Raw genomic sequence first — 23,573 nt, 5'->3', positions numbered from 1 at the left:
AAATGAGCGATAGCAGCTTAACCTACTAAGAGATATCAGTTTTTTTTATTTATCTTAAACGTAAACATGTAACAATTTGAAATTTTCAGGGGAAGTTTTCTGTTTATTTCAAACATGAACAGGTAACCTGTTGAATAATCGTTGTTGTTATATTGTTGGTGGATAGATGTCGTATCGAGGAAATCAGAAGAAGTTTTCTATAGAGAGTCGACTATTGTTAACCATAGACATGTAATAATTACTCTATGTCTATGTTGTTAACGGAAAATTCAAAGTATTTAAAATTTAGGTTTTTCCTTCTGCATTATCAAAATAAAAATTATTAATTTTCAGATTACATAGCAGTATATTAGTTTCACTTTAGTGTGGAATAGTGTGAATCTTGAGATGCCAAAGTATGTTTGAGGAGTCCTCAACATAGTCTTACAGTAAGTATAGATTGTATTAAACTTGCTAGAATAGTTGTTCCTGCATTGATAATGCATTTTTCTAATCTTCTTAGTTTCAGCTTCTTCGGAATAATTAAAATAGTATTCATTTTAATTTCAGATTTCAATGCAATATACATTGTATCTACTCATTCTGAAGAATTGTGGTCTGCACAACACTGTTTTCCAATAAATTTCTAACAAATTCGCCACGAAAGTTTTCCTTGTAGTTTGATTGAATGCATTGTAGGAGTACATTACATAACTGGAAACTGCCCACTACTGAGTCCTTCAGCCTGTATATAAACAATATACATAGATGACAATTAGAAATCACATTTATTTCGTAAAATGTTTATTACTGTATATCTAGTGCTTGGATGACCAGATATTCGTAGAAATTTTTCACTCTCAATGAATAGGTAATTATAAACTGATATATGATTGACTACATATTCATACTAAAAATGTGTTAACGATAAAAATTAAGTGATTTCAGCAGTTCGTTCCAGTTTTTCGAACAATGCTTACCAAACTCACCATAAAAGAATTTCTTGTACCAGAAGATTGATTAAATGCATTTAAATTACATAAATGGTGGATAAAATAACATTGTATTCCCATCATTGAGCTGGAATTGGTCACCATCCACAGTTCTTCAGTCTGAAGATGAAAAAATACATAGATGACACTTATGGCGATCAGAATTTTTGAAATGTTTATGCCGGTCCAGAAATTCCTTGAAATTTGTCATTTTTGATGATAAGGTAATTATTTACTTAGAGATAAATGTGCTACCCAGCAACAACTTAGTTACTTCAACAGTTTGTGGTCTGCCCAAAAAAGTTTTTCAATAGATGCCTACCAAACTCATCAAAACAGGATTTTTCTAATTTGAAGATTGATAAAATGCATTTCAGGGGTAAATTACGTAAATGGTGGATGAATTATTAATTCATTCCCTTCATTGAGCTTGGAATTGGTTACCATCCAGAGTTCTTCAGTCTGTAGATGAAAAAATACATAGATGACACTTATGGAGTTCAGAATAATTTTTTAAATGTTTACGCTCGTGCTTGGATGTCTAGAAATTCGATGGAATTTGCCGTTTTTTATGAATAGGTAATTATATACTAATAAGTTATAATTGAATGTGCTAAGCAGAAAAATTTAATTCATTTCATTAACTTACATTTTCAATCAGTGAATGTGATTTTTGTTGCATCTTGCACTTTTATTTCAAGATAGTTTTTTGTAAGACAGAGAATATCTATACGGAAATGACATTTTTTTTTCTCTTCAATATTCAAGGCCTAGACACCACATATCTTTTGTGAAACAAAATTGTATGTATGTTTTATTTATGCACATAATTGCAATTAAGAAAACTTTCTTATATCAATCATATCCTCTGATTATTATCACTGGTTTTGATTTATTTAGTAATTTATTGTATTTAGGTATATTCTAAAATTACAGAGAATCTGCAGAAACTAAATGAAATTTTATCACGTACACCCATCCGATCCTCGTGTCAGAAAATCTGAAATTGAATATTAGGAACATGGGAGGTCGAGGAGATATACGTGGTACTCTTAAATTATTCCATACAGACAACGCACAATACGTCTAGGTGTTTCTTTGGCTGCCTATTCATTTTTAACGCTGGATATTACTTGGGATACCTCCTCGCCTATTCTATGTTCCTGATATAAGATTTGGCGATTACGAAGCAGGTAACAGGATCACAGTATCAAAATGGTCGAGGAGGTATCCAATCTTCTCTTTCCTTGAATTGAATGTGAACTGGCAGAATCATTTGATATTAAAAATGGGAATAATTGCTATTATGACCTTTTTCATACTATTCGCAACTATTTCACAGGAATGGTAGCTGCCATATAAGATCTACCATTATTCAGATTTACCCAACAATCCGATTTTATTATGAAGACGCTGATGAATTTAATTTACACTCATTCAAAAGTTTTCAACTCTGAATATTCATAAGACATTAAGATTAAACCACGTTGGTAACTCTGAGTCGGTGGTATTGTGGTTGTGGTAAACCATTTATTATTCTTGCCATATTTTAGCCTTGATTACTTCGATCAAAATGATTTCATAGGTTAGAAATTCAAACAATTATCTATTGTTTATATAGGATTCCGTCTCATTATGACTAAAATTACTCAGAAATGAGAATCAATTAAGACTCTTAGAATGTGTAATTCAAGTTTTTGATTTTGTGGTTATGGAGTTCTGAATAAGGTACCTTTTCCTCACCTGTTGAATCAACCTTCAACCTTTCTTAAAATTATGAATTTAAGGATTGAAGCTCTTCAATCTCTCATTTAGAGATATGAAGAAAATTTGCTATTTGATTAGATAATTCACACACTTGAAAGGAATTGATAAGTTTCTCACTATTACAATACATTGATTCAAAAATGTGATTTGCCAATGTTTAATCATTTAGAATTAATTTCAATTAGTTTCTGTTTCATATATAGAAATATTTTTCAAACTTGTTCGTTTTTTTTTTAACTCTTGGTTTTAATAATTCAATCTAGTAGTCAGTTCCACATTTTCTATAATGGATAACATAGAAGATTCCAATGAAGAACATCTAGAAAAAATTGAGGACAAAAGAACCAGACTAGAGTCAGATGATGGAGAGTTCGATGAAGAATTGGCTCTTCCCGATCCTATATCAATAATAGATATTGGAGATGGTCCAGTTGCTATAGCTCTCTCTGATGATGAAATTGAAAGTAAATCATTATTTCACTGCCTTATAACCTCGATACCAATTCTAACACTTCCATTTTTCAGCATTCAGTAAAACTGGAAGATCATTTAGCACAATTCATAATAAGCCAGTTAAATTCAGTTCATTCAGCAGAGAAGTTTTCATACCTGGTGAAGATATACAAGTCAGTATTATTCATTCTGAGAGAAATTTCACCACACATCTCTTGAATCCAAATTTGTAAGTCGCACAAAGCAGCTCTATTTTCAAACTCATGAATATTTTTCAGATACACCATTTCTCTTACACATGGTCCCTTCACATGGGAAATCAAGAAACGCTACAAGCAGATTCAGAATCTTCACCAGCAGCTAGTTATTTTTCGTACAAGTTTAAATTTTCCCCTCCCTACAAAAACTCATAAAAATAAACGAAACTATGCAAAAGATCCAAAAATGAATAAGGGAGGAAAAAAGAAAAAACGTTCACTGCCTAGGTTTCCTAAAAAACCCGAAGTCTTAGTAACATATGATAAATTAGAATCTAGGCAGAGACAATTAGAAGATTATCTAAACAATTTGTTATCAATAAGAATCTATAGAAACCATCCTGCAACAGTAATATTTAACTTTATGTCAAAAACGTGAATACAATTGCTAAGAATTTTTCTTTCAGATAGAATTCCTAGAAACATCTCGAATATCATTCGTAACAGGTCTTGGCAAGAAAGGAAAAGAGGGTATGTTGAAGAAAAAAAACGGAAGTACTGTTCCAGGACAATCTGGATGCAACTGCTTTGGTCTCATTAGTTGCATGTGTTGCAGGAGGCAAGTGAATTAAATAACTAAATGAATTTATATGATAGAGGACGAGTTGAATGGTTCTATAAGTATTATTTCTAGGTGCCAAATCATAAAGGATCAAATATTCTGCTCAAGATGGTCCGAAAGATGGTTTTTTGTCAAAGACACATACTTCGGTTACATAAATCCGAATGACGGTAGAGTGAATGCTGTTATTTTATTCGATCAGGGATTCGAAGTTGGTTCAGGAATGTATTCTGTAGGTTTACATATGGGTTTTCAAATAATTACAATGAGCCGACAAATCAATTTTAAATGCTGGACTAAAAGAAAATGGAAAGAATGGATTGAAGCTCTCAAAGAAACCGCAGGAGGTACTGGTGAGTGGATTTATATCAACATTCAGAAAAAAAACGTTCATTCTGCCATAACTTGTAACGGGTGTTTTTGTTCGAGGTATATAACTTTAAGTTGGCATTACTGTTCAAGATGGCGACCGATTTTACAGCTGTCAAGTGATTTATTCTTAGTTTGGTTTGGCAATTCATCATGAATAGACTCACGCCTGAACAACGCTTGCAAATAGTGCAATTTATTTCGAAAATAATGGTTCTGTGAGGAATACGTATCGCGCACTACGTCCATTTTATTTTGTTTAGAGCGATGAAGCGCACTTCTGGTTGAATGGCTACGTCAACAAACAAAACTGCCGCATTTGGAGTGAAGCTTATCCTCAAGTGTATGTCGAAACACCGTTACATCCAGAAAAACTGACTGTTTGGTGCGCTTTATGAGCTGGTGGAATCATTGGTCCGTACTTCTTCAAAAACGATGATGGCCAGAACGTTACAGTCAATGGTGATCGGTATAGAGCTATGATTACTAACTTTTTCATTCCTGAATTGGACAACCATGATGTCCAGGAGCTGTGGTTCCAACAAGACGGAGCAACATGTCACACAGCTCGTGCCACAAAGACACGTTTGGTGACCGCCTAATTTCATGTTTTGGACCTGTGAATTGGCCTCCAAGATCTTGTGATTTAACACCGCTAGACTACTTTCTGTGGGGCTATGTAGTCATTGGTCTATGCGGATAAGCCACAAACCCTTGACCATTTGGAAGACAACATTCGCCGTGTTATTGCCGATATACGGCAACAAATGTTGGAAAAAGTCATCGAAAATTGGACGTCCAGATTGGACTACATCCGAGCCAGTCGTGGCGGTCATATGCCAGAAATCATATTTAAAATGTAATGCCACAAGATTATCTTGCAGATAAATAAAATTCATTCAATCGAATAATCTATCATTGTTTTATTGCAATTTAAAGTTCTATAGCTCTAAAAGAAACACCCTTTAGAACAAAAACCACTTCGTGGCTCGTTTTTGACTTTTGAACTTGATTTTTTAGCAAGAGATTTTGTCATGTCCAATCGACATAGGTCATATGCGCCAGTTAGAAAAAGTATAACAGCAACTTGGTTTGTAGATGGAAAATTATTTATGTCGTCAGTAGCAGATGCTTTAGAACATGCTAAAGAAGAAATTTTCATCACTGATTGGTGGTTGAGTCCAGAAATTTATCTGAAAAGGCCTGTTATTGACGGACACTTTTGGAGACTCGATAATGTACTCAAACGTAAAGCAGTAAGTTCAGGAAACATCTTTTTTTTATCAAAATGAAATTAACATCGATAAGTCCTCTAAAGAAGTATATTAACTTTTGTTGTAATTAATTTTTTTTACAGAATCAAGGTGTTAAAATTTTCATACTTTTGTATAAAGAAGTGGAATTGGCTTTAGGTCTCAACAGCTACTACAGTAAGCAAACTCTAACTCATGAAAATATTAAAGTGCTGAGACATCCCGATCACGCCAAAGTAGGTGTTTTCCTATGGGCTCATCATGAAAAATTGGTAGTCATTGATCAAAATTATGCTTTTGTTGGAGGAATTGATTTGTGTTATGGCAGATGGGATGACGAAAAGCACAGGTAAAGCGATATCTTTAATATCTCTTGTTTAACCAGGGGTATGGTTCGTATATCACCTTAGTTGCTATGGTTAGTGAGTTGGTGGTCCGTATATGTCAAATTCCTCAAAAACCAGTGACTATTTCCTCAAACTTCGGTGAGTTATCTGTCACCAGAGCAACCGTACTTTTATTCTGGTTAGCTTCGGTAACCACGCCCACTCCGGTTGACAGTTGTCATTTTAATTTTCAGATTAATGTTTATGAACATTTTCCATGTGAACTAACACTGAAAAACTTTATTATTTTAATTATGAAGCAAATACCCATCAGGTCCGTTAAAAACTTTCAGTTGTTTACAAATTAAAAGAGATAAACCATTTATAACCTCCAAAATTCTGTCAAAGAAAAATTTGGTTGACCAATGACAAGTGTCAAACGGTCTGTAAATACAGAGCAGGTTACCTGAAACACACTAGTAACCGCTCTGAAATTCTCGGCAATATACAGACCATACCCTTTGTAGCATATTTTCAAATTTCAGTTTGAATGGACGAATATTTTTTTCAAAATCTTGTTTAAATGAAAATAATCGCGTAAAAATAACTTAACTTTCTGTTGAATCTTACAAAATTGAAACACTTCAACAACTTCCAGATTAACCGATTTAGGTAGTATAAACGCCAAGTTAGATACTACACAAAGAAAAAAGAAAACATCGAGTACCCCGGAAGGAGGAAGAATCTATCCGATTCCAAAACCTGTGTACAGTCAAACACGAGTTGCTGTTACGAAACCATCTACTCCAGAAGAAGATAAACCAGATCCATTGGAGACTCCTACTGTAGAACCCGGTGATAACTTACTTCAGCCACCAACACTCGACAGAAAAAAATGCAATACTCCCGAGCCAGAAAGAAAAAACGTTTTAGTTAACCTGAAAAAAACCATGAAAAAAGGGAGAAATCTTATCAATTTGGCTTACAGCCCGAACGAAACTGATCAATGTCACCAAAACGAAAATGACGAAACAGAAGATGAAGTAGAAGATTTGTTGGATGGTTCGACAAAGCTTTGGATTGGCAAAGATTATGTTAATTTTATTGTTCAAGATTTCAATAACTTGGACAAACCGTTCGATGATTTTATTGATAGGTATACTACCCCTAGAATGCCTTGGCACGATATTGGTACGTGTGTGGTTGGTAAGGCTGCTAAAGATATAGCAAGACATTTTATACATCGATGGAATAATACGAAATTAGAAAAGGCGAAATTCAACGAACAATATCCCTATTTATTGCCTAAAAGTTATGACGAATTTAAATCTTTGCCAATCAATATGCCAAATGGTTGTTATGAAGTAACTTGCCAAGTGAGTAATTTTACATCAGTTGAAATTTTATTTACTTAAAATTTTGTGTTATTTATTATTTAACTTTTTCTTGTACTCTTATTTATTAATTATTCATTTTTGTTTTTATGTGTTAAAGTTATAATTTCATTTACTAAAAATTTGGCATTATTTATTATTTAGCTCATTCTTGTACTTTAATTTATTAATTATTGGTTTTTGTTTTTATGTTTGTGTAATCAGGCTCTAAGGAGTGTAAGTACTTGGTCTTGTGGTTTTTTAGAACCAGATACCGTCGAACAAAGCATTCACGAAGCATACATTCATAGCATCACAACTGCCAAACATTATATCTACATTGAAAACCAGTTTTTCATCTCATTGTCTTCTAACAACCCTAATACTCAAAATAGAATAGGGGACGAATTATACAAGAGGATAATACGAGCTTACAAGTAAGCCTTTTTTTTCGATAAATGCAAATGTTTCATTGTGATTTTTTTTTAATTTTTGAAATTGTTAGGGCTAAAGAAGTATTCAGAGTTTATGTTGTTATTCCGCTCTTACCTGGATTTGAAGGTGAAGTTGGAGGAACTTCCGGAACTGCTCTCCATGCAATAACACATTGGAATTATGCTTCGATATCCAGGTAACAAAAATAGAAATTCAATTCAATTTATTAAATAATTAAAACATTTGATGAAAATTTATAATGTTTTCCGGATGACTTTTTTTTTGCATAAATCTGATTTCTTGCCATCCATAGCTTCTCTTGTGAACTTTATAGGCTAAAATTATCATTCCAGATCTAACTACTGTTAATGATTTGTATAGGGTGTTTTTTTTTGAGGTATATAACTTTAAGTTGGCACTACTGTTCAAGATAGCGACCGATTTCACAGCTGTGACGTGATTTATTCTCAGTTTGGTTTGGCAATTCATCATGAATAGACTCACGCCTGAACAACGCTTGCAAATAGTGCAATTTTATTTCGAAAATAATGGTTCTGTGCGGAATACGTATCGCGCACTACGTCCATTTTATTTTGTTTAGCGATGAAGCGCACTTCTGGTTGAATGGCTACGTCAACAAACAAAACTGCCGCATTTGGAGTGAAGCTAATCCTTAAGTGTATGTCGAAACACCGTTACATTCAGAAAAACTGACTGTTTGGTGCGCTTTATGAGCTGGTGGAATCATTGGTCCGTACTTCTTCAGAAATGATGATGGCCAGAACGTTACAGTCAATGGTGATCGGTATAGAGCCATGATTTCATTCCTGAATTGAACAACCATGATGTCCAGGAGCTGTGGTTCCAACAAGACGGCGCAACATGTCACACAGCTCGTGCCACCATGGATTTATTGAAAGACACGTTTGGTGACCGCCTAATTTCACGTTTTGGACCTGTGAATTGGCCTCCAAGATCTTGTGATTTAACACCGCTAGACTACTTTCTGTGGGGCTATGTAAAGTCATTGGTCTATGCGGATAAGCCATAAACCCTTGACCATTTGGAAGACAACATTCGCCGTGTTATTGCCGATATACGGCCACAAATGTTGGAAAAAGTCATCGAAAATTGGACGTCCAGATTGGACTACATCCGAGCCAGCCGTGGCGGTCATATGCCAGAAATCATATTTAAAATGTAATGCCACAAGATTACCTTGCGGATAAATAAAATTAATCTCAATCGAATAATCCATCGTTGTTTGATTGCAATTTAAAGTTCTATAGCTCTAAAAAAACACTCTTTATATAATAACATTTGTGATTGATTTTAACAATAATCTAACTTTGTAATGTGAAGGTTAGGACATTAGATATAAACAGGGTTTTCCAACAAGGGGCTTCATTTTGAATAGTCCGCTATCTGAATACTTTTGAGACTGTCATTTTTTGACATTTGACAAGTAAAAACTACACTATTACTAAAAATGGAATGATATACCCAGATTTTGCGATTTAACACTTTTAGACTTCAAAATATACTCGTTTTTTAATATAAATAAAACTTCTTATTGGAAAACCCTTTAATAGAATTCAGTACTCAATTATCGATATTTTTAGGGGTAAAGATGCAATTTTGACTCGTTTAAAGGCAGCCGGCATAGACGATCCATCTCAATACATCACATTTTATGGATTGAGAAAGCATGAAATATTAAATGATGAACCCATTACTGAACTGATATATGTTCATTCGAAGTTGATGATTGTGGATGACATACTTGTAATTTGTGGATCGGCAAATATAAACGATAGGTCACTAATTGGAAAAAGAGATTCAGAAGTGGCAGTTCTGATCGAGGTGAGATATTCTTCACTTCCTTCTAAGAAATCTAACCTAACCTAACCTAACATAACCTAATTTCCTTTTAATAATTTTGAGACACGCATTGACTTAGTTGTTTTCAACTAATTTTCTTGAATGTTCTATTTTTTTCAGGATGAAACATTCGAGGATGGACTAATGAACGGACAACCTTATAAATGTGGAAAATATGCGGGAAGCCTTCGAAAATACCTGTTCAAAGAACATCTGGGTATTCTAGGAAAGGAGTCTGAAAATATCAACCTTGATGTTACCGATCCAGTTGTTGAATCCTTTTACAAAGATATTTGGTACAATACTGCATCGTTGAATACTGAACTTTATGAGAAAGTGTTTCATTGTCTTCCAACGGATAAGGTAGAAACTTTTGCGCAACTGAAGGAATATAAACAAGAGGAGCCGTATTACACAATCGAAACAGCCAGGGCTGAAAAAATGTTGGATACCATTCAGGTGAGGATTGATATTTGAAAATTTTTGAAAATTTAGTCAAAAATTTGATGTTTTGTTGCAGGGCCATATAGTTTTACTACCTCTGAATTTCTTATCTCAAGAGCTTTTAACACCTTCGCCAAATTCGATGGAGGGCATGATGCCCACTGCACTTTGGACATAAAACCCAATTTGCAGTTATAATTTAATTAAAAAAAAAACACACAATTCATTTCCACGCATTTTTTAATTCAGTCAGTCCATACGAACAATCCAGACATTCTAATAATTAACAAACAGTATTAATTGTTGAAAAAAACTGATTCATTCAGATATTTTTATAGGATCTTCAGGGACCACCATTTTAACAAATTTTTAACTCGTTTTTAATATATGAACACATTGTTTCTTGTTTTTTATAATTTATTTATATATTTACATTACTCATAATTTTTGGACAGTTGTTATATCTATTAATACTTTTGAAGGTTGTTTCAGTGATAAGTGATAATTATTTTCATCAGCTTTCAAGTCGATATTTAATTAAGCAATTACTTACTTAGTTTTAAGTTGAAAACAGTATAAGTAAAGCCTTTGTGCAGTAACAGTTAATGCAAAATAGAAATTATATACCTTATTATTGTCAATTGTGTACTCATTTTTTCTATTATTTATTTAAAATATTTTATGTTTTATATTTAAAATATGTTGGTGTTTGTTTTAGCTCAATAAAGTTGATATTTGCAATTTTGAAACTTGCGTTTAAATACCCTTGAAAAATCCACTTTATGAGATTTTCAAAGTTCTTTGTGTTACCAAGCTGGTTCTCATACTCTCGCGAAGTTTGATGACATAAGATAAAATTATTGAACAATTCGTTTTAAATTCAATTTAGTAAAGAATTTGCCTGAAAGCCATCTATTCACAAGTTACTGAACTTATTCTGGCCGCAGCCAACTACGAGTAGAATCCTGTAACGCTTATGTCCCTACCAAAGCTTGGTTTGAGCTACTTTTTCCAGATGTCGCCATATAGGCGATTCCCAGAAAAAAAGGTGGATGCGCTATATCTAAGCGCATCCGCCCAAAAAGCATTTAGTATATGTAATTGAAAAGTTTCTTATCAGATCTGCTTTAAAATTTGATATTACGAAAAGTTTTCAACCCTGAATACCTATATCCGCTAAATATATTTCTTGCAAGAACTTGGGGCTGTTGTATCATTTGTTTTGTGGGATTTTCCAAAAAAAAGAAAGGTTTGGCATCGGATTTTCAAAATTTGATTCGTGGGACAGCTTCCAGTCCGTTTGTCCTTTAAATGTGTGGACAAATTTTCTGCGTGAAATCGATGCCTAATTCGGTATATAAGACCTCAAAACCCTTCAAAAATATGTTGAAATATTTGATATTATGAAGAATTTTTCATGGTGAATTCCTATTCGCAATCTGTTCCTCCTAGATGCCCCTAAAATTGTGTTACTTCGAATTTTGTGGGAAAATTTTCAAAGGGGCTTTTGTCTGCCCTCTGATGGCCAAAATCTGAAGCTTGTAAAATGGACATACATGCCCCACAACTGCGATATTCCAGTTGTGTGAAAATTGTGCTTTTAAAATGTAGAAAAATTTTTCTGGTAAAATTGGATGCCAAATTCGAAATCTACGATCTCGAAACTATCTAAAACTATCAAAAAATGTTCAAATTTGATCGGTCGATTTTTTTGGAAAAACCAAGACTATAACCTTGGATATTTTTTCGCCAAAAAAAGTGTTTGATTCAGATCGACTTCAAAACTTGATATTATGAAGAATTTTTCATGCTGAATCCCTATTCGTAATCAGTTACTCCCTGGATGCCCCCTAAATTGAATTATTTCGAATTTTGTGGGAAAATTTGAAGGGGTGTTTTGTCTGCTCTCTGGCGGCTTAAATCTGAGGCTTGTAAAATGGGTGTGCATGGGTAGACATTCCAGCTGTGGTTTTGATTGATACCTAAATCGGTTCTGCTACCCTTTAAAAACATTATTAAATGTTCGAATTCATTCCGTTGATTTTTTCAGAAAAACCAAGATAATAATTTTTCCGCCAAAAAAAAATTTTTGATTCAGATCGACTTCAAAATCTGAAATTATGAAGAATTTTTCATTTTGCTTCTGAAAGTTCCCGATACCGATTATTTCTAGATATTTCTAGTTTTGTCGTAGAATCATTCATGATTGGAGATTCTTCTTACCGATGAATCTTAATCCTTATGGTAAAAAAAAAATGAATTATCAGTTTGAATAGGTGTGTCAGTTTGAATAGGTGTATGCACTCAGACTTAATCAATTATGCCCGTTTTCCTTTAAATTTTCAAAAATTCAATTCAGTAGAAAATTTGCCCATAAGACATCTATACACAATTTACTGAACTTAATATTGCCGCATCCAACACCGAATAGAATCCTGTAACGAAAACGTCACTACCAAAGCTAGGTTCGAGCTACTTCTCCTAGGTGTCACTATATAGTTAAAACTCAGAAAAATGGTGGATGCGCTTTTGTGTATATTTTGAAAAACGTGTTTTCATTTTTTCAATCTCAATACAAAGTTTTTGCATTCCGTAAACTGTAAAGTTAACTTTAGGTGGCACTTTGCCTAGCGACGGCTTCAGATCTAGGGATTCAAATGCTTGTGCATGTTCAATGCGAAGCTCACACTTGGAAAAGCTACCAATATTCTGATAAGATTTATCAAAGTTCTGGCCGCTACAAGGATTTACGAACAGACACTAAACAAGCATTGGTCAGAATATGAAATGCATTTTGCCAACGAAAATTTTGAACTGAGGAACAGAAAATTGTTTTCATAATAAAAGTGATCTCAAAATTTTCCTCTTTCCAGGCAAAATATTTTGATGATTACGTTATCAGTTGGACTTTTGCAGGGAGTTCATATCAAATAGGGTCTACTTTAAAGGCCATACAATTAATTTGGATGAATAATATGTTATTTCGTCCAATTTCTGGTACTTATTCGACGTAGTTTCTAAACCTCTGAAAAGAACGTTATGGTAAGTATGGCGTGTGAAGACGTATCTTCAAACCGCTCCGCAAATTCTCAAAGTTTAACAGATGATGAGTTATTTTGCAATTATTGTAACAGAAAAGTATGTGAATATGTCGAGTGTATAAAGTGCAAAGAAAAGTTTCATCCTTCATGTCTTACTCAAGCGGCAAATAGGAAAAATGCTATATGTCAGCATGAAAAGGTAGTCGATCAAAAATCGGATACTGGTAACGTTGAGGTAGAGAACGGACTAATGAAAATGGAAATAAGTTACTTGAAGAAGGCCTTATTAGAAGAATCACAAAGTAAAAATAAAATATTAATGGAGAATAATAGATTATTACTGGAGAAAATCCATAACATTGAACAAGGTAAAAAGATCGAAGCCGTTGCGCAGAATCGAGATAGTTATGGCCAATCATACAGTTCTGTGCTCCAACGTCAGCCTTCATCTGGTATGTCAAAGTCAAAAATGTCACAGTTTACATTCGATAAACATTTTTTTCAGAAACCTGGGAAAAACAATACCACGGAATAGCAATTAAGAATAACAACAAAACTTTAAGAAGTAAACACGAAATATGTCTCATTCACCAAAATGTATGCTCTATAAACAACTCGCTTGATCGTATTGAACATAGTGTGAATAGCCAAATTACAAATTGTAAAATTATATGTTTAACAGAACATTGGCAAAGTAGTGATGCATTAGAAAACATCCTAATAGATAACTTCAATCTTGTAGCAAGTTATTGTAGACCTAAAGGTTATGGGGGGGCAGCAGTTTATCTTCATCAATCAGTTGTAGGAAAAGAGAGAAAGAAGCTATCTCATTTATCAGTACAGGGTGAATTTGAGTGTGCTGTGGCGGAATGTGTATTAAATTCAGAAACTTTCTTAATATTTTCAATATATCGTCCACCTAATGGAAATATTAAATTATATGATATTAGCAATGTTTTTAGATTTATCTAAAGCGTATGATTCAATCAATCAGGAATATTTACTGAAAAAACTAGAGATATATGGAATAAGGGGAAAAATTAATGAGTGGTCTGATCATATATATCTGAAAGAACACAAAGTGTTAAAATTACTAAAAATGGTTTCACTGTGAAATCTGCCATGCTAGTTAACAAAACTGGGATAGCCCAAGGGAGTGTAATTGGACCTCTACTATTTATAATATATTTAAATGACTTGTGTGAAATAGTACAAAATACTGTAGAGAGTATCGTAAATTTTGCGGACGATACTAACTTAGTGGTAGGTGCACGCGAAAAAGGTGAATTGATTAGAATCGAAACAGACTTTTTCACTAGAGCAGAAGAATGGTTCTCAAGGAATAAACTGTTATTAAATGCAAAGAAATCTAATTTTGTAATATTCAGTACAGACAGAAATAGGAAAGAAAAGCCCAACAACATAACATTACACGGTGAAGAATATAAATTTTCTGAGCACTCAAAAGTTTTAGGATTATTTATTGACAACTTTTTGAAATGAAGAGTACACACGGATTATGTGAAACAAAAACTGAATAAAATCAACTTTGCAATGAGAACAACCAGTAGATACATGAATGAAAAAACCCTTAAAATTTTATATCACGTTAATTTTGAGTCAGTTCTCAGGTATGAGATCATGTTTTGGGGGATGGAATACAACCTGGAGGATGTTTTTGTTGTCCAAAAACGAGTCATGAGAATAATTTTCAAGTTACCTTTTAAACAATCTTGCCGCGGCATGTTCAGAAAAAATAATATTCTGACAATTTTTGGTTTGTATATACTTGATTGCCTAACTTTTTCAAGTAGTAACAAGGAGAGGTTCACAGGGAACGCCGTAGAATCGTGTTATAATACAAGAAGTCAATAACGGTAAGAAATTCGTCAAAAGAGTAAAAACACTATTAATAGAAAGGGAACCCTATAACATAAGGGAGTTTTTCGATAGATAAATTTTGGTTTTGGTTATGAAGAAAAGATTGTTTAGGAAATAAGTATTAATATTCAAAGATGTAATATTTGACGCTATTTTGATTGATGTTTCGTGTAGCTGTTATATCTATGTGGAGATCATTCAAAATAAAGCATGTTATTATTATTATTATTATCTTCAGCTGTAGGTTTAGTAATTTATTCAAATACTAGCTAGTAATTAGCATGTCTTTAGTAATCGTAGACTAAGGGCCAGTTGCACCATTTGCCTAAACATTGATTAAAATTTAAACATTTATTGATTAATTTCTGATTTCTCTTGAGAAATCATAGAGTAATCAACGTTTAAATTTTCAATGTTTAGGCAAATGGTGCAACTGGCCTTAAGCTTCTCAAAATATTGAGACAAACATTCATTCTTAAAATGAAAATCGAATTTTCCACGTATGTTGAATGTAATTGAGAACACTCTATGATCCGAGATCCAAGCTTTAATCAGTAAAGTCAGCTGACTTTTCGGAACCTTGTGACAATTTCAGTACTCAGGGGTTCACGTCTGTAGTTCATATTTTCAGTCTTTCTGGGAAATTGGGCGAGGTTTTGGTGATCCTGTGGTGTTTTTCATTTTACTAATCTTTCGGTAAGTGAATTATATTCGTAAAAGACAAAAAGCTGCGAAACATTTAAAGTTTTTCCGTTCCAACAAACTGTCTGTTCCTATTGATTTTCTGACCTATATATAACATCTTATTGGCTCTTCTGTTAATATTATCTTTATCAATTAGAAGTTCTTATTATTTATTGTCACACTAATTTGTATATTGCTTAATGAATATCTTTTCATGAGAAAATTTAAAAGTATTCTAGTTCCAATAAAAGTGGAAGGCGTAGTCTGTGGTCACGCGACTTCATTTAGTTAAGAAAGTTTTGCGTTTATATAGAATTAAACATTTTTTTAATCTCGGAAAACCTTTTTATTTTCCTCTGTTTTTTGTTACTTTATGTACATATTCTTCCAGGTGAAAAACAATACAAAATGTCGAACTTACGATTAATAAGGGACGAGGAAAAGGAATCTGAATATGGTTATGTTCATGCAGTTTCTGGACCAGGTAAACAAACTCTATTCAATTCCTATTTACATATTAATTTCAAAATTTTCCAGTCGTAACTGCTGAAAAAATGTGTGGTTCGGCTATGTACGAACTTGTAAGAGTCGGTTACTTTGAATTGGTTGGTGAAATTATCCGTCTTGAAGGTGACATGGCCACAATTCAGGTATTTTGAAATGATTTTCTCCTTTTTTTTTGTTCTTACACTTTTTATTAATTAGGTATATGAAGAAACTTCTGGTGTTACTGTTGGAGATCCCGTTCTACGTACTGGTAAACCATTGTCGGTTGAGTTGGGTCCTGGTATTATGGGTTCAATTTTTGACGGTATCCAGCGTCCTCTGAAAGATATCAATGTTTTAACAGAGAGTATCTACATTCCTAAAGGTATCAATGTACCTTGTTTGTCCAGAACTGCTAAGTGGGACTTCAATCCTATTAATATCAAAGTGAGTTATTTTTTAAAGATAGTACCCTCAATTATTAATGTTTTATTTTACATTATTTCAAATTCAATTTCAATTATTGATTGATTTCATCATTGAAATTTTTTTATTTAGTTGGGATCCCATTTGACCGGTGGAGATATTTATGGTATAGTCCACGAAAATACCTTGGTGAAACAAAAATTGATGTTGCCTCCAAAATCTAAGGGTACAGTCACATACGTCGCAGAACCTGGAAGTTATACTGTTGATGTAAGTTGTACTCTCGAATAACGGAGATAAAACACTAAAAATTATTTGTTCCCGAAGGATATTGTCTTGGAAACCGAATTCGATGGTGAACGCTCAAAATATACTATGTTGCAAGTTTGGCCAGTACGTCAACCACGTCCAGTCAGTGAAAAATTGCCAGCTAATCATCCTCTACTTACTGGACAGAGAGTTTTGGATTCTCTTTTCCCGTAAGTTCATAAATATCTTTATGCAATTAATTTTGATTAATATTCGGCTGATTTCAGATGTGTCCAGGGAGGAACTACTGCTATACCTGGTGCTTTCGGTTGTGGAAAAACTGTCATCTCACAATCTCTGTCCAAATACTCCAACTCAGATGTCATCATCTATGTCGGTTGCGGAGAAAGAGGTAATATATTTTTTCTAGTTGTTTAATGGTTATATTTCATTATTATATGTTGGTATTTGGAACTCTTCTGTCACAGAAATTCCACAAATTTGACAGATGACAGATATTATCTGTCAAATTAGTGAAATTTCAGTAAACTTATAAAATCGACAAATCAATCTCCCATTTCAGGTAACGAAATGTCTGAGGTACTCCGGGACTTCCCCGAACTGACTGTCGAAATCGAAGGACAGACCGAATCCATCATGAAGCGTACCGCCTTGGTGGCCAACACCTCCAACATGCCTGTCGCCGCCCGTGAGGCTTCCATCTACACCGGTATCACTCTATCCGAGTACTTCAGGGACATGGGTTACAACGTGTCCATGATGGCCGATTCCACCTCTCGTTGGGCTGAAGCCTTGAGAGAAATCTCCGGTCGTTTGGCCGAGATGCCTGCCGATTCAGGCTACCCCGCCTACCTGGGGGCCCGTCTGGCCTCCTTCTACGAGCGTGCCGGTCGCGTCAAATGTCTGGGTAACCCCGATCGAGAGGGCTCCGTGTCCATCGTAGGAGCCGTATCGCCACCTGGTGGTGACTTCTCAGATCCCGTCACTTCGGCCACTCTGGGTATCGTGCAGGTGTTCTGGGGATTGGACAAGAAGCTGGCCCAACGTAAACATTTCCCCTCCATCAACTGGCTGATTTCCTACTCGAAGTACACCAGGGCTCTGGACGATTTCTACGACAAGAACTTCGCAGAGTTTGTGCCCTTGAGGACCAAGGTTAAGGAAATCTTGCAGGTGGGTTTTTCTTGATACACCATGGTAATAGATGCGTATAAAACCTGGTGTGTTTACTTATACCTTTAAAACTTTCAGACAAAGCGGGAGATTTTTCAGATTTATACCTACTTGATTGCGAGGGATCGCGTCTGTTTCAGATGGCGCATACATCGTTTATATTTGACATTTCTCTCGATTCTCGGCTCTCGTGACCTCTGAGTATAGAACAATAATGTTTTATGTTCTATACTCGTAACAATCTTCTATACTCTGTCATTATTTTCCATTCATTCCATTAAAAATTAGATAGGAACTGAATTGCAATTTATTGTGAAAGTTTGTAAAGTCTTAAATCAGTATATCATTTTTAAACGGCGCAGGAAATCGAAAATTTCTGAAGAGCGCCACCTTACAGAACTCTGGTGAAGCAGGACACCAAAGCAACAGGTGGATATCTCGAAAAGTCTGAAACAAAATCGAATCAGTACACACACCAGGGATTCTATGCATCTTACACCATGATTAACAACTCTTAGGAAACATTCAACTAAGATGTTAGAGTGATATTCTGTTTTTAATTTGTTCGCATATTCACAAATTACTTTTCTCTAATACGCTCTATTAGTGTGACGTCACACACCGCCATTTTTGGTTCTTCTGTCAGTGTTTGGAATCCAAACAAATAAATTGTCATTCAAATTAGTACGGTGTCGTTGAAGGAATTGGCTTATTTTCATGAATAAGAGTATTTGAGGAACGATTTCAGTATTAATTGATAGACAGAAGGAACGAGGTTAATACCACAAAGTTTGAATCCTGTATCATTCCTCAGATTTTGTAAAAAGCAGTGTTTATTAGTTGAACTTCAAGTTCGAACTTACTGGCAGTAATTTCGTGCTTTCTGTCTATCAATTAATAGTAAAATCGTTCCTCAAATAATCTTATTTATCAAAATAAGCCAATTTCTTCAACGACAACGTACTAATTTGAATGAAAATTTGTTAGTTTGGATTCCCAACACTGACAGGAGAACTAAAATGGCGGTGTGTGACGTCATCACTAATAGAGCGTATTCTGTAGAAAATCTGTTCATTCTGCCAGATTTCATGGTTACATTTCATTGTTATATGTTGGTACTTGGAACTCTCCTGTCACGGATTTATCTATCATCACAAAACAGTTTTGCCAACCAACATTTTTCAATGCGAAAATCACTAAACGATCTTTATTCAGTGAATTACCCAAAATAACATATAATACTCCTACGAAAGGCTCCTTTTAACACTTGTTCATTCAAAAACAGTATAATTATAAATAAACCAATTAAATTTAAAGTTTCCTCAAATAATTTAAACCTCTATTTATAATTATTCCAGGAAGAAGAGGACTTGTCCGAAATTGTACAACTGGTAGGAAAAGCATCACTAGCAGAAACCGACAAGATCACCCTTGAGGTAGCCAAGCTTCTGAAGGAAGATTTCTTGCAACAGAACTCCTATTCATCGTACGACAGATTCTGCCCCTTCTACAAGACTGTCGGCATGTTGAAAAACATGATCGGTCTTTACGACATGGCCAGACATGCAGTAGAAACTACCGCCCAATCCGAAAACAAAATTACATGGAACGTAATCAGGGAGGCGATGAACAACATTTTGTACCAACTCAGCAGTATGAAGTTCAAGGATCCCGTGAAAGACGGAGAGGCTAAAATCAAAGCCGATTTCGATCAGCTTTACGAGGACATACAGCAGGCTTTCAGAAACTTAGAAGATTAGGTAGACTGACATAAGGTATAGAACTCATTAAGGCCTCTGACATTGTCTGGACTCATTTTCATATCCAAGTCAACTTTGTACGGCCATTATAACACATACATATGTTGATATTTCATTGTAAGTGTACAATACTATGTATATATATGAGGTGGATCAAGAATGCATCTGAAACTTACATCAAACGGTCGGTTTCATGCAATAAGAATTTTTTTGAACGAGATTATTGTTGATTAGCAACAATCGGCAAGATATGGATACATTTGAAGCTGATATTACTTAGAAATTTCCTGAGATGTAATTTTGGATCACCTTGTCTATTGAATTAGAATAATTTAGAATTTAATCGAGTTTTAGTGGTGAAGGTTTCAGCTAATTCTGTTCACCTTTTTCCTTCATTCCAATTATACTTTTAGGGAAATTACAGTTTTTTTTTTGAGATGATTTTCTCAGTATTACCCGTTACGATGTTTTTTTGTCATATAAATATTTACTTTTTTTTTTTTGAAGTGCTGCATATAATTCTTCATATCTATAGTTTCCTATTGCTTTACATTTTAATCCAAGTTTTATTGTACAGTTATCAATTTTCATATATAATAGTTTAAATTTTGAATGTAGTTGAAATGTTCTATTGTGAACAATAATTATGCAATATATTGTTGTTTTGAAACCTTGTCTTTTATTTATTGAAAAACCCGATATAATCTTTGAAGTAATACACCTTAAAATATAGCATTCAATTATAAAGCTATTACTAGTTTTCATCAACTTAGGAAAAAAAGAGAAATTCATAAAAGGGTCAGTTTTGAAAAAACTGAGAAATTGAGTAATTTTTTCGAATTCTTGAATTTTCTTTGGTTTTGGTGATGTAAGAAGCTTCAAATTGTTATTCTACATTTAAATTCGAAGTTGAAGGTCCACCAAATCTGTAGTTCTGAAATTATCAGGATTAGTCAATGTATAAAGGTTAGAATCGAGGTAATCATTCGGAAGGCGAGCCTGAGGAATCACGAGCAACGGATTTTCATTCTAGCCGAGTGGCAGACTATACTTTCTACCAGTGGCGGCGGTAGAGAGGGTTCAGGGTGTTCCCTCCCCCCTGAAATATCCCATGAGTGAAAAAATACAACATGAATTTAAGGTTAACCAGATAAATCTGGAAATCTTGGCCCTTTTTGAAAATTCTGTCCCCTCCTAGACCCCCCATTTTGAAAGCTGGTGTCGCCAACGCTTTCTACATGTTAAAGTAAAATAAAAAAGAATAGGTTTTTTCATTAAGGAACAATAATACAAACTCAAAAACAAATTTCAAACGTCAAAACGTAATTCATAATGATATTTATATTTATTGTATTTTGGCAAGAATTATTGAAAGTGAAAACTGGAACTGAGATATTTCGTGAAGAATCCTCTATAACATGTTTTTCAGAAGATGAAGTTATATTGAGGGCTTGTTCAATACAGGGCTAGAGCCACAGACTACTTAGGATAAGTTGTCTGTGGAGTTATTAGAGACATCAATATATTTTCTATGTTCATCCAATTTCGCATTGAATTTTCAAAGTATCCTTCATCAGCAACTTCCAAAGATTTCAATCCTCCGAGTCTTTCGAGTGTTGTTAGATCGGCTCATGTAATTCAGAAATGAATGACATTTTGCAAACTGCAATGAATATGCCAGTCAATTCGGATCACAGATAGATTTTATTCTCTATGTTATCGAAATAATTTCGTAATATTCCAAAACAACTGATGGAATAAAATTCAATCAAAATGCTTACGAAACCAGGTGTTGTAGAATTATTATAATTACATATCAAGCGATGAAATACTAACATGTTGTGATCAAATTCGAAATGAGAAGAATTATATTCTTTATCAGTCGCCGAGAAAATGAAAAAGTCTAATACGAACTAGCCCTGAAAATTTCAAGTCAAGAATTGAATTTGAGGTGAGTCGAACATTATTATTTACAACACAAAAAACGTAACGAAATGATATATAACACCTTTTCGGGGAACGAACGCTCAAAAATGGCCTTAGAAGCTCTAAGTACCTAGATAATAATGGTTTATGGCATTAATAATTTGATTCTATTTAGACAGAAGTTTAGCATTAAAATATAGAAGTTTGTGTGAATTTCAACGGTACCTATTTTCATGTGCTTCTACTCCCTTATATTAGGCAACAACACAAGGGAGATTTGGATTAAGTGTGTGGGCAGGTGTTTTCAAGTGAAGGATTATTAATTGGTGCGTGCATTTATAAAGGCGCCCCCTTGTCATAATATTTGGATATTTCATTTTTATTGAAAAATTATTATAAGAACGAGTCGGTTCTGTTGTTTTTTGACATCTAATTTCTGAATTGAATTTGTTGTTCATAGGGATTCTAACTTTGGCCTTCTAGATCTCCAGATTTGGGTGTCTACAATACCTCCTAGATAAAAGGACAATTTTGGATAGCCGAATTCAAAATTTCCACTCGCGTAAAGTATTTTAGATAATTTTGAACACATTTATAGTGTTCAAGGAACGTGTTTGCAAAATTTCATGAGAATCTACCCATATGAATTGAAGAATGATCTTTTTTTTTGGGAAATATTTAGTTATCTCTTGATCTATGCATCAGATTTTACAGAATTTTGGGTGTAGAGTTTCATCGACAAAATCAGTTATTAAAAAAAAAATCTATGAACTGATGTTTTTTTTCGAGGTATATAATTTTAAGTTGGCATTACTGTTCAAGATGGAGACCGATTTAACAGCTGTCAAGTGATTTATTCTCAGTTTGGTTTGGCAATTCATCATGAATAGACTCACTCCTGAACAACGCTTGCAAATAGTGCAATTTTATTTCGAAAATAATGGTTCTGTGCGGAATACGTATCGCGCACTACGTCCATTTTATTTTGTTTAGCAATGAAGCACACTTCTGGTTGAATGGCTACGTCAACAAACAAGTGAAGCTAATCCTCAAGTGTATGTCGAAACACCGTTACACCCAGAAAAACTGACTGTTTGGTGCGCTTTATGGGCTGGTGGAATCATTGGTCTGTACTTCTTCACAAAAGATGATAGCCAGAACGTTACAGTCAATGGTGATCGGTATAGAGTCATGATTACTAACTTTTTCATTCCTGAATTGAACAACCATGATGTCAAGGAGCTGTGGTTCCAACAAGACGGCGCAACATGTCACACAGCTCGTGTCACAATCGATTTATTGAAAGACACGTTTGGTGACCGCCTAATTTCACGTTTTGGACCTGTGAATTGGCCTCCAAGATCTTGTGATTTAACACCGCTAGACTACTTTCTGTGGGGCTATGTAAGGTCATTGGTCTATGCGGATAAGCCACAAACCCTTGACCATTTGGAAGACAACATTCGTCGTGTTATTGTCGATATACGGCCACAAATGTTGGAAAAAGTCATCGAAAATTGGACGTCCAGATTGGACTACATCCGAGCCAGCCGTGGCGGTCATATGCCAGAAATCATATTTAAAATGTAATGCCACAAGATTATCTTGCGGATAAATAAAATTCATGTCAATCGAATAATCCATCGTTGTTTTATTGCAATTTAAAGTTCTATAGCTCTAAAAAAAAACCTTTTTATAATATACATGCAAATATCAGGTAGGCACCAATCATTCATTAATGGGTTATCATTTAGTAGAAATCCTTTGTACAAACCTCACAGTAGTCACAGTACAGGTACAATATGTCCGTTCACAGTTCAGCGATCGTATGCAGA

The 23,573-nt window shown here is 34.2% G+C and overlaps 3 protein-coding genes across 7 annotated transcripts; all 3 read left to right on the top strand.

The window, feature by feature from the left end:
• Window positions 1-334: 334 nt before the first annotated feature.
• On the top strand, window positions 335-10,840 carry LOC123685396 (phospholipase D2). Of its 5 annotated transcripts, XM_045625054.1 has the most exons (17): window positions 335-428; window positions 550-850; window positions 919-1,195; window positions 1,349-1,550; window positions 3,002-3,202; window positions 3,264-3,420; window positions 3,470-3,797; window positions 3,856-4,007; window positions 4,083-4,363; window positions 5,400-5,635; window positions 5,737-5,981; window positions 6,617-7,334; window positions 7,557-7,768; window positions 7,837-7,962; window positions 9,389-9,629; window positions 9,768-10,106; window positions 10,168-10,840. In XM_045625054.1, exons 5-17 carry the CDS (start codon window positions 3,025-3,027, stop codon window positions 10,267-10,269), a joined length of 3,315 nt encoding a protein of 1,104 aa, XP_045481010.1. In that variant the 5' UTR covers window positions 335-428; window positions 550-850; window positions 919-1,195; window positions 1,349-1,550; window positions 3,002-3,024; the 3' UTR covers window positions 10,270-10,840. The 5 variants fall into 5 exon arrangements, with proteins under 5 accessions (XP_045481010.1, XP_045481011.1, XP_045481013.1 ...); XM_045625055.1 differs by lacking the exons at window positions 335-428; window positions 550-850; window positions 919-1,195; window positions 1,349-1,550 and adding an exon at window positions 2,235-2,556; XM_045625057.1 differs by lacking the exons at window positions 335-428; window positions 550-850; window positions 919-1,195; window positions 1,349-1,550 and adding an exon at window positions 2,235-2,699 and having other exon boundaries at window positions 3,005-3,202; window positions 3,264-3,364.
• Window positions 10,841-13,077: 2,237 nt separating this feature from the next.
• Window positions 13,078-15,163, top strand: LOC123684145. Its single transcript, XM_045623293.1, has 2 exons — window positions 13,078-13,584; window positions 13,638-15,163. The coding sequence occupies exons 1-2, from the start codon at window positions 13,131-13,133 to the stop codon at window positions 14,102-14,104; spliced, it is 921 nt and encodes a 306-aa protein (XP_045479249.1). The 5' UTR covers window positions 13,078-13,130; the 3' UTR covers window positions 14,105-15,163.
• A 390-nt stretch (window positions 15,164-15,553) lies between these two features.
• LOC123684144 (V-type proton ATPase catalytic subunit A) lies at window positions 15,554-20,482 on the top strand. The gene is made up of 9 exons (XM_045623292.1): window positions 15,554-15,709; window positions 16,089-16,181; window positions 16,235-16,347; window positions 16,403-16,630; window positions 16,742-16,879; window positions 16,937-17,088; window positions 17,146-17,270; window positions 17,442-18,052; window positions 19,411-20,482. Exons 2-9 carry the CDS (start codon window positions 16,106-16,108, stop codon window positions 19,810-19,812), a joined length of 1,845 nt encoding a protein of 614 aa, XP_045479248.1. The 5' UTR covers window positions 15,554-15,709; window positions 16,089-16,105; the 3' UTR covers window positions 19,813-20,482.
• Window positions 20,483-23,573: the final 3,091 nt, after the last annotated feature.

Source organism: Harmonia axyridis, chromosome 7 (genome assembly GCF_914767665.1).
Source record: "Harmonia axyridis chromosome 7, icHarAxyr1.1, whole genome shotgun sequence".
NCBI classification, from domain to species: domain Eukaryota; kingdom Metazoa; phylum Arthropoda; class Insecta; order Coleoptera; family Coccinellidae; genus Harmonia; species Harmonia axyridis.
This window is presented reverse-complemented; position numbering and strand designations above follow the sequence as displayed.